This window comes from Brachyistius frenatus, unplaced genomic scaffold, assembly GCF_029030835.1.
Source record: "Brachyistius frenatus isolate BFR_SWC_R1_liver_20210118 unplaced genomic scaffold, ASM2903083v1 Contig_153, whole genome shotgun sequence".
Classification (NCBI taxonomy): domain Eukaryota; kingdom Metazoa; phylum Chordata; class Actinopteri; family Embiotocidae; genus Brachyistius; species Brachyistius frenatus.
Window position 1 is genome coordinate 787,284 of NW_027210752.1, and position 12,073 is coordinate 799,356.

General features: G+C 41.8%; 1 protein-coding gene across 1 annotated transcript in view; it reads right to left on the reverse strand.

The window, feature by feature from the left end:
- evlb (Enah/Vasp-like b) overlaps positions 1-8,504 on the reverse strand; it is a 46,683-nt gene extending 38,179 nt beyond the window's left edge. Inside the window, exon 1 of the mRNA XM_069716201.1 lies at positions 8,088-8,504. Within this exon, the coding sequence (XP_069572302.1) occupies positions 8,088-8,092 (5 nt within the window). The 5' untranslated portion in view covers positions 8,093-8,504. The remainder of the gene's footprint in view (positions 1-8,087) is intronic.
- Between the last annotated feature and the right edge of the window lie 3,569 nt (positions 8,505-12,073).

Sequence of the window (12,073 nt, forward strand, 5' to 3'; positions counted from 1 at the left end):
GCATAGACAAGCTTTGAGTGTTCCCAGGAGCACAATGGTCTCAATAATTGTAAAATGGAAGAAGTTTGGAACCACCAGGACTCCTTGGTCGTCTGGATAAAGTGAGTAACCGAGCAGGAAGGGTCTTAGTCAAGGAGGTGACCAAGAACCCCACAAGTGTTAACAAGTGCATATTAATGGGCAAAAAAATGTCAGTTAATCCATTTAAAATTTAATCTGCAATGCTTTAAGCATATTTTTAATCAGTTACAAATAGTGCTTTTAAAATAAAGTACTATCGCCCCAGCAAGTCCCAGTTTCTTACTGGTTGGCAGGTGTCTGCAAAAAAACATATTGACAAAAATGTTTTCAACGCAGGTTTTCATCTTTTACTGAGTATTTTGTTCTATCCGCCAAAAGAGGTTTCCACATCTTTGTAACTCTTTCATTCACTGTTCTAGTTTCTATGACCAGAACCAAACAATTGATTAGCTGACTTCAACATATACACATTTTGACTGTCTCTGACTGATTTGTTTGGATTTATCTGTCTTATGATGGTTTGCTTTACTGGCGTGAACACAAATTAATAAATTAACATTTGACCTTGAGATCACTGTAAAAATCGCACAGTTGTACCTAAATTGTGGGGCTAAAAATGGTTATGATTCTACACAGTTGACCATCTGGCTCTTTGACTTGTCCTTGTTTGATTTCTAATCCTACGACCCCAGTACAGAGTACAGAGCCAGACGAACAGAAAACTGTGTCACTGTCCAAATATATACAGATTACAATGTATGTTCTTTCTAGCTGTCCAGTCAAATGTTACTATGTATAATCCAATCTCATTTCCCACCCTCTTCAGCCCCTCAAGACCCAAAATCCACCTGTATGCAGTCACGCCACACAAAGTGAAGTGAGGTGCAGAAAGAAAAGGGATTAAACGAGTGAGAGAGGAGCTTAAAGATCTCTGACGTTTCCCGCCTTCTCGGTTAACTCACACTAGCTCATCCTCTTCGGCTGCGGGATTGAATTTGAGCTGCAAACAAATACACATACATGTGCACGTGCAGCACGCACACACATTAAAGTCTGACTCACATTAGCTGAACATTTTAATTACACACCAATGGGAACTGGCAGAGGAGAAACAGAGGGGGGAGGGGAGTGATTTCCCTCTCATTCACAAAGATTTGATCATCTCTCTCTCTCTCTCGCACACACACACACACACACACACACACACACACACACACACACACACACACACACACACACACACACACACACACACACACACACACACACACACACGCACACACACACACACACAAGTGTCTGTGTAGATCAGCCTTCCCACTCTGCCTCTGGATGCCTCAGTGTGCATAATTATGACTCATAAACCACACTACTGTCACCTAAAATGCACCGTTATTACTCAGATTCACAACAGAGACGAGACACGCGACCTCACACCTGACACTGCATCCATCGTAATGTGCAACATCCTTCTCCATTTTAAGTTGTTGTTTTGTCAGGCCGTAAGACACACAGATGTGATGTGGCAGCAGGATCGCGCTCAGGCATCATTACGCAATCTGTAGGCTACATCGTCTGCAGTTTATAAATATATACAAGTAACAGGGAGACCATACATTTTTCCCTGAGCAAGCAGAGAAATGGAAGAACAAGCTGTCACAGCTGCACCACTGCTGCTTGCTTGTCATAGATCTACAGGCTTCTTCTTGCCACATTCACAAAATCTGTTTTATGATGAAGCTGGCAAGTGCAAAATAACTGAGACGGTGAAGACAGACAATAAAAAGATCATCGTTTTTTTTGGAGCTTTTAGTTGGAAGACTCAAGAGCCTGTATTAAAATACTACAAAATTGTTTTGGTGGGTACTCGGGCTTCCTTCCACAGTTCAAAGACATGCAGGTAGGCTGACTGGTGATTCTGAATTGGCTGTACGTGTGAATGTGCGCGTGAATGGTTGTCTGTCTTTCTGTGTTGGACTAGTGAACTGGATACGTTGTGAAGACTTGTTAGGTATTTAAATAAAAAATATTTCAATAATTAAACATTTAATTTTTGGATATTGGATATTTGGACTTGATGCTGTTAGCTTTGCTCTTGTTGTGCTGTATGTCCACTGTATTATCGTGTAAATTCATTAAGAGAAACAAAAACAGTCAAATTCGTTGTATGTGTTTATAAACATCGAACAAAAAGTTTGGAAATTTGTGTTTGGTAGATTATTTCTCTGTTGTAACAATGCTTCTTGGCAATGAATTGTATACCGTCGGAAAGCCTGTTAATTTCCCTTTTAAACGGTGCACCATTTGTAAGGAACATGCATTTGTGGGATGAGCAGCACAGCTGAGTATGTGGGTTGCGCCCATGAAATATTTCCCAAATCGTCTCTGCCAATGCCAAACAGCTAATCTGCTGTTGCTATTGACTTTTGTTTGGTGTTGTTTGGTGGATTGGATGATTGAAGTCTATCAGTAACAAGGAAGAAACAAGACATATTGGCAATTTTACAATTTATTCATTTAACAAACAGTCAGGAGCCTCAGTAGTGTGTGGAAGAACCATACACGGCCACAACAGCCTGGTACCTCCTCCTCATGCTGGTCACCAGCCTGGTCACACACTGCTGTGGGATGGCATTCCACTCCTCAAGCAGGATTTGTCGCAAGTCAGCCAACGTGGTTGTGTTGGTCACTCTAGTACGAACAGCACGCCCAAGCTGATCCCACAAGTGTTGAATTGGGTTGAGGTCAGGACTGTTGGCAGGCCATTCCATTCTCTCTACTCCCAAATTCTGGAGGTAGTCTCTGATAAACCCCGCTCTGCGGGGGCGAGCGTTGTCATCTTGGAGGACGGAGTTCGGTCCCAGACTGTGGAGAAATGGGATTGCCACTGGTTGCAGAATCGCATCTCGATATCTCTCTGCATTGAGATTGCCTCCAATGAAGACAGGCCTCGTTTTTCCAGTGATGGAGATGCCGCCCCACACCATCACACTGCCTCCACCAAAAGGTGTTACTCTATCGGTGCAGTAATCAGCAGAGCATTCTCCCCGTCTCCTCCACACTTTGACCCTACGATCCGACTTCCGTAGGCAGAATCTGGTAGAATCTGGACTCATTGCCAATCAGGCACCTGATTGCCAGCACCTGGGGGTACCGAAAGCTCAAAACAAGAGTCAATAGCAACAGCAGATTAAGCTGTTTGGCATTGGCAGAGAAGATTTGGCAAATTTTTCATGGGCGCAACCCACATACTCAGCTGTGCTGCTCATCCCACAAGTGCATGTTCCTTACAAGCGGTGCACCGTTTAAAAGGGAAATTAACGGGCTTTCCGACGGTATACAATTTATTGCCAAGAAGCATTGTTACAACAGAGAAATAATCTACCAAACACAAATTTCCAAACTTTTTGTTTGATGTTTATGTTCGGCCAATACTGCTGATTGACAGTAGACAATGTTTCAAATATGGATATTGGTGCAAAGAAGCAACATATTCTGAAAATGCAGATGCTTCACACAACTTCAACCCAACAGCACAGAGGATTGATACAATCAGCACAGTTTCAAGATTATGGTTATGGTTAAGTTATGGTGTTAAATAATGGTCAGAAAAGTATTTTGCAAAACATTGTGATGTCACAGTGAAGTTGACATTTAACCTTTGGGATATAAAATGTCATCACTTCACTAGTTCCTCCTATTAGATATTTATGCACAGTTTTGTCATAATTAGCATATTAACTCTTGAGTTATGGCCACAAACGTGTTTTGGGAGGTCACAGTGATCTTTGATCTTTGGCCACCAATATCTCATCAGTTCAGCTTTGAGTCTTCAATTTGGTTTCCACCAACTCTTGAGACACATGCAGCTCCTAAGCTGCTAAAGGCTTCACAAAGATAGTCAATAACTTTGTCTTTGTGCTGTTTGGAGCTGAGCGGGTGGTGTGGTCATGACACGGATGAGAGCGGTGAGACTCAACCACAGCAGTTCATTTGCCAACTGTTGAAAACAGTGACAATAGCAAAGACGCTCTACATAAAGCCGGAGGGAACATTTTAACTAATCACCAGCATTTTTCAGGCATGAAGCCTTATAACCCAGAAAGCTGATGTTAGACCTGTTTTAAAGCGCACTGGCGTGTTTCCACCATGTTGAGGAAACCTGAGACGACTGAATCCTCGATAACATGTCTGCAGCAGAATGAGAAAATACTTACACTTTACGGTTGTACCTATAATATGCGTGTAATTGAGAGCACACACCTGTACAACTTCAAAGCTCACAGCTGTGCAGTGAGAAAAATGAACTGAGGGAAATCTGACCTCCACCTGTGCTCACTATACTCCCTGCAACAGCAGGACAATAAACTCTGACATTTCCATGATTTATTTCAGGACAGGCACCAGATGCGCTGACTATGGGTTTACAATGTCAGTGTATTATGGAAATGCACATTGTCCTCCCACACCGCCAACTTCTTTGAAGCCTCTTTTGCTCTTATACACACCGACTGCACAACAATAGTCAGTGTGCACTAGCATTCGGCTGCCTGTTGGTCTGAATGAACATCTAGGACTGACTTTCCCTCTGTGCATTTGCCCTTGTCCTCCATTCATTCAGCACTCAGTTACTACTAATGTTGGTCTTCATGTGGGTCACAAACATACCACCAACTGCTCCTGTCAATACACATCAGTCAGCATTATTGATAGAGGATCAATAGAGGCCACATTCACTTTGAGAGCTGAATGAAACCAGTCCATTCTGCACACATGGAGGTGGTGGAGGCCACAGGCTGGACCACACATCAGTCCTGCTGTCAAATGTCTGGGCCGGGTCATTCACAAGCAAACATTATCATTTAGTAACTGTATAGGCTCCTTAACATGTAGATAAATGGTGCAAAGAGGCTTCCTCTTAGTACTCGATCTAAAGGACACATGTGCAGTTATGAGCAAAACCTCCAGTTAACAGTTATATAATTACTTGTGTATAATATTTCAACCTTGCTTTGGGTTAGCTTCATGGGATAGATAGTACAACAAAGGCAACAAGGGAAAAATCTAGAATTGTTTTAGAAAGATTAATTGTGGGTAAAATGAATAATATTCTGCTTTGTGAAATAGGATTATCCAATAATAAGAGATTTATGTCAGGATCTGAAACAAAGCAGAAAACAGTCATTTCTTTTTAGTGTTCTTAAAGGTTTTTAAAGATGTCAAGAGAAATAACTCAATATAGTCAAGATAGCATATTAGGACTACAGTTCAGGGTGAGCAGCAGGGTTGCCTGATCAAAACTGTTTCTGTACTAGTTAATCTGTCTTTTTGTTAATGACTGATGCTCATTACAGTTTCTCTAACCTCAAGTTGAGGTCCAGAAATTGTTGAAACCCCCAAAACATTCAATTGACATCATGTCTAAATCATATTTCAAAAGCTAGAACTTTAGATTGATTTGTTCAAGAAAAAGATGGCAGACTTATCAGGTGTGTGGTTTCATTTCTAAATACTTTAGTGTATAAAGCAAACAAGTGCACCGCTTGTGGTGTCGGGTCAGACGAGAAGATGAACTCAGAAAACAAGCTGCTGCCTTTTGAAAATCACAGTCTAGAAATCAATAAGCGGGAGACTGAAAAGGAATCCAACAGACGGGCTCCATCAAGCCAAGGATCAGTCCTTCGAACCAAAACCAAGACGAGAATCGCCAACCCAGGCTTTACTGTCCCAGGATTTCTCCCCCCGAAACTTTCAGCACCTTCCACCTCTCCACAGCTGGAAATAATCTAAACTAATATGACTAATCTTGATAAATGAGAAACAGATACAGTGACAGCAGTGCATTTAAGCTTTGGATCCTCTCAGTAATTGAGAAAAGGAAAAACAGTACTAGATATTGCGATGTGAAGCGTGAACCTTCATTGATTTTACAACCCAATTCAAATGTTTAGAATAGATGAAATGTGAAAAATTCAAGAATTCTAGAAGATACCTAGAGGGGGATTTATATGATGTAAGAGAATATATATATAAACCTTTGACCTTTACAAACACAACAAAAAAAAACTTGAATAAATCTGACTGATGTGTGTTTGAACTGCAGCTCACAGCATTAAACCACAGCACAAAACAAATATTTGCATCTTATTAACATGCATACACCAGCAGCACAGCAAACTAACAAACCAACTGTCCCACAAACAACCAGCAAAACCAATGATACTTGTTCAGTCTTGCAGATCTGGAGACACGCAAACTTGTAGAGATTCAACCCAAACACTGATAAGCAGAGACACACTCGCATGCATCCTGATGAGCCCAAACAAACTCCACTGAAGTGGTGGCTCTGGTGTGAGTCACAGTCTATGTTGCCACCTACAGAGCACCTCCATACAGCACAGGATGTGCTGTATGTTTAAATGGCTGTCAGACGAGTGCAAAACTGACAAGTGCATTAGCAGAAAGCTTGTCAGGGTGGTTCACATCAAAATACAGCGACCCTGCTCACGCTTGTTTGACTTGTGAGGGTTTAATGATCTGTTTACACCTCGTCCTCGCTCGTATTTTGCCGTCAGGTGTTGATGAGGTTCAGTTTCTTCAAATTGCAAGAATGAAGCTGCATTGGAACATTATACTACATCGTAAAACTGCAGGTTTTTGGACAAATAGTGACAAAATAGTAAGCAGGTGACAAAGGAGGAAGTATGCCTATAATAAAATGCTTAATTTTTCAGGACGCTGTGGATGTGCATGATGAAATGCATTTTTTTTGTTTTGGTCTCGTCAGTAGAAGACAGCTGAAATGATGGAGAAAAAGCAACAATAAAGACAACAATACTGAAAAAGTGGATGCCACTTTTTCAGTAAGACACTCTGGTGGCAACGTCCCACTCTGACCTTGAGAAAAACTCACACACGAACAAAATCATATTTCCATCAGTTACATTACATTTTCACTTCATTTACTGGAGACCTACCCCAACCATAACTACAACTTGCTTGACCCCAAACCTACCCCTCACCCTGGCCTTAACCCCATTCTCCAACCTAGATGGAAGACATCCCCCTGCAATGTGACTGAGTCCGCAGATTCAGGTTCCCATGACTAGAGTATTAGTACTACACACACACACTCGCATACTCACCCACTCTCTCAATTTCGATGCCAACAGCAATTAGTGTCAGCTCATGGTTTCTCCTGTTCATGGTGAACCTGTGCCAACTGCTGGTGCCTCACCCACCTCTTGTGTAGCAGCAGCCACGCAGCTGATTGGATGGAGGGTGTGACTGCCTGCCAGTAACCTTTTACCTGATAGGCTCTTGCTCCTCTCAGCCAGTAAACCCGGTGCTTGCATCCCTGACAGAGTCGCGTCTGGACGCTCTGACGAATACTCGGAGCTGATTGGTTCCCAGACAGGAAGGTGTGTGAGCGTGCATACCGTTCAGGTCTCTCCTCTTATCGGTGCACGCACACGCGCGCACACACACACACAGACACACACACACACACACACACGGGTGTGTTACGATATATATGCTTTGTAAATGCAGAGATCAGATGTGTGTCAAGTAGGCAATACACTGTAAAGATGCAGTTTTACACGTGTAGTCCGGTTTCCATGACAACACCTACTTTTCTCCGCAGACGAACTCCACGTGAGCTGGAGTCAGAGATGTTAACTGGTTTCATATCAAAGCCCGAAGCTCTTAAAGGTTGAGATTCATCGGCCAACAGGTGACCTGCTGGTCAATAGAAGCGCGTGGTCCCGTAGATCTCACACACACACACACACACACACACACACACACACACACACACACACACACACACACACACACACACACACACACACACACACACACACACACACACACACACACACACACACACACACCTATTGCGCTGCGGTGACATGCACGTCACAGGCCTCTGAATGAAAAGCGACAGTATGCCCGGTAATAGGATGTTTGGCTTATCCTGTATATGCCAGAATACTGCGCAGTGAGAATCACAGCAGTCTGCGCCTTTTGTGCAGCAAAGGGAACCAACGCATGCTTTTGCTTACCTCATCGTCCTCTGCCGTCCGTTTGAATGAAATCAGCAATGTTTTCTATCAGCTCGGTGTTTTGTCCTGAAAGTTCAGGTCGAATAAAAAAAAAAACGATCCGGATCCGGCAGCAGCAGTTCTGGGTGTTTAAATAGAAAACAGCGAGGCTTGCAGCCGGCTGGATGGGCAGATGTTGAGGGTGGAAAAGGCGACAGGGTGTGGGGAAAAATGCTACTCGGATGCCCACAGTTTTCAGGTCTGCCTTTTAAAAAAGAAATGCCCCCTGGACGTCTGCCGTTTCGGCCGGAGCCATTTCAGAGCGCAGCACGCCGCTTTCCGAAGGACATGAAGCCGGGCGGAGTGGCTGACAGCGGCGTCCGAGGTGCCATCTTTTCCTGCCTCCAACCACTGGGAGGCTGGATGGAGAGAGAGAGGCACAAACACAGAGTGAGAGGGAGAGAGCAAGGCTGCTGAAATATTCATGCCTCGCTGCTGTGTTTCCTGCACTGTAGCGCCCTCAGTCCGGTGATGGAGCAGCTCTGCAGGCAGGTGGACAAATCAAATTCACATCTGTCTTCTTTGAGGGGAAAAAAAGTTGTCAAAATGAAAAAAATATGTATATTTTATAAACAATTATAACAGCCTCTGTCCTAAATCCTAGAATTATTTTTTATTTCACAGCAAACCTACAATCTCACGGGAATATTAGTAATGTGATTGGATAAAAAGCCATAAATACTTTAAGCCTTTAAGACCCTGAGAAATAGTATCAGCATATATTACTGTGTGATGATAGGGTGTGCATGTGGTGTTATTTCCTTATTTGAACACTGTATCTACACTTAAACTCAATGTAACATTTCCAGAATACTCCACATAAGAAATTAGGCTACATCCCATTTGGTTTACCTCCGACTGATGGATCTGACTGATGAGACATCCCAACATGCAGTCTTACAGAGTAAAAAAAAAAAAAAAAGAGACCTGTATAACCTACAATTTAAAATGATCTGGCACGCACACACACATGTCAGCAGGCAGAACTGACCGGCTACAACATCTGTCTCATGTCTGCATCAGCCAGCTGCTACTGTTTCTAGAACATGGACGATAGACAGGCTCACTCAAAGCTCCAGAGCTGAGGCCCTAGCCCGTTGGTCGGGAATATTACATCCTATAGTTTGCAGCAATCGTCCGATATGTTCTGGAAGTGTATTACGTTATTCTAAAGCCAACAATGAGTTGGATGTTCCAGATAATGCAGTTACAGTTTCCTATAATATCTGTACAGGAGGAGTGTTTTGGTTCCCAATAGTGTGCAGCCGGTTCCACATGAAAGACGTAAAGGTCTAAAGGGTTTTTCTTGCACATTTATTTACCACAAAATCTGTTTGCTGTGTTAAAAGATGCATTTAAGGCAGAATCACTGCCAACAAGCAATTTAATATCATTAAATACATTTAAACGTATGTTTTTGTTTTGCTTCTAATCCTAAATATAGTTGTTTAATATCCAATTGCTCCATTTTAGAATTAAGACCTCAAGCATTAAAATCAAGCCAGCTGCAGTTTACCTTCTCACCAGCAGAGGTCCTCCTAATTCCCAAAGACCTTAAAGCGTTTCCATTGTAGTCCACGTGGTGCTGAGGATCCACTTTCAGGTCCTATCCATGCTCCCATCTGTTGGCTTTAGTTGTGATGTAAAAGTGAAGTCTGTATTACGAAAGAACTTTTATTTTGAGATTATAATTTATAATTTCGTCACCCTGGTTGTCCATCCTATGAATTTACAATGGTAATGTGCACATGTAACCAGAATAATTTAATCTGGGATCTTAATTATTCTGTTTTGGAACTATGTTACTGTCCCCTTAAGTAAGGTCGACAGGTTGTCACATAGCCGTTTTCCTCTGTACACAGAAAAGTGCTGAGAGAGTCAATCTTTTCTTTAATATATCATCTTTGTTACAGAGATCGATAGAAGTGATCATCCCTCTCTCAATAGAGGATCTTTGTTTTTCCGTCGTCTATGGTAGGAGTTGTGAGCAGGAAAAGATGAATCAGATTCCGCTAAAGAAAAGTAAACAGCTTTAAATTGAATGTTGAACGACGAGCCATTGAAGAGCTTCAGTTTCGCCAACAGATCCTTAGAACTTTGAACATTTGATATCCTGGTGAGTTTATTGAAGTTCAATGCTTTTTTTCCCCCCCCTGTTGCATGCCAGCTTCGTTAGCAGGAATGCTCGACGATATTTAGAAGCAAGTTGTGTATTTTACAAAAAAAAAAAAAAAACAGTCAGGATAAATCTGAAGGTGATACAAAAAACATTCATGAAGATGTAATGATTGTAATTGAATGCCTTGAGTTATGTATATTCGCTAATTAGTTGTTGTATTGTGTGTGGTGTTTACAGCCATGCGGGTTGCAGGGCCAGTTGAGTAAATTGAATTAGTAATGAACTATTGTCCTGCACATGTGCATAGGCTGTTTTCCTTTTTTTGGAATAGCTTCTTCGTTGGAACCAGAGGTACCGTCCATCCACCGTCCATCCACCACTCACCCCATCTTCATCCATCTTACCGGCTACCTTCACCTGAGAGAATCCTCATCTCAGCTGGACATCACAGTTCACCTGGAGTCCATTTCGCTGGACATTGTTTGTGCACAGGTAGGACATTTGAGAACTCAACTCTTTCTTTTATATTTTTTTTCAATTTAATTTATTCCTGAGATCTCAGAGGTTTTTGATTTTCAGATTACCTGCTTGGTCACTTTTTAATGTGTGGAATTGTCAATTTGTTGTAGTATTGGTTATTGTATTGTGTTCTAATTAAACCTGTTGTTGTAAATGTAATTCGGGGTGGATATTTCTTGTCTGTGCAGACGAGTGATAGATTAACCAGTCTCCTCATCGAACCTGGATTAGATTTGATAATTCCCCTCTTTTCTGTCTATTCTGCACTGTCTCTAAAGCAACAGCTGCACACACAACAGTCCTTGTTAGTTGCCCTTATTGAGGTTTCTTCTGTTGTTTTTTTTTCTAGTTAAAGGGTTTTTGGGGAGGATTTTTTTTCTTATCTAGATTTAAAGTCTAAGGACAGAGTGTATGATATGATGTATCTATTGTAAAGCCTTTTGAGGCAATTTAATGATATTGATATACAATGTCATATAATAATTGATATATAATAATGATTGACCTGACTTTTTAATTTCGTTAATATGGCTGTGGTGGTGCAACTTTTAACACCCACAGGAAATTACTTTTCTTTCAAGATCACTGTTGTAACTCTGTGTGTCTGTTGTCTTTGTCTCCACAGGAGGGCGCTGCAGCTCTGAACACATGCATCACGGGTTTAGGATCAAGGTTTTGTCAGGATGAATGGCTTTTTTTCTTACTTAATGCAGCTCATCAGTCCAGTTTCAAAAAGTGTACATTACTGTAACAAGACAGGAACCTGAGGGAACACTGTGCTGCCTGATCACTATACCAGAACAATTTTAATCTACCTTAACATCTGCTTTTGACTGGACTGAATCAAATCTTGAGAGTTAATTTAGAAGAGTTCACAGTTGGGGTGGAAACTTTTGCACAGCTCTGGTGTTTTCCTGAATTGTTCACTTGAATGTTCATCCAACTGAAAAGGTCACGCCATATGATTTTCAGCAATTTCATGCTCATTAAGTTTTCAGTGCCCATTTGTTGTTCCACCTTGTCACTTTTTCATCAGAGCAGTGCTTTAGCATCACTGCACTTCTCCCGCTCTGCATGGGGCTGATTGAACTTAACCATGCCAGGAAACTACAGCGCACAGGGCAACGTGATCTCTGCTCGAATAGAAAGTACTCTTTATGAAGTCAGGCTTCTTCTTGAGTTTAATATGACAGCCGACATCAGCCTGCCACATACACACACTCATGTAGTGGATAATACAAGAAGCCATCCTGTTTGGAATCATTTTTTTTTTTTATTTATTGTTTCTCCTTAAAATGAGTTTTGGGGA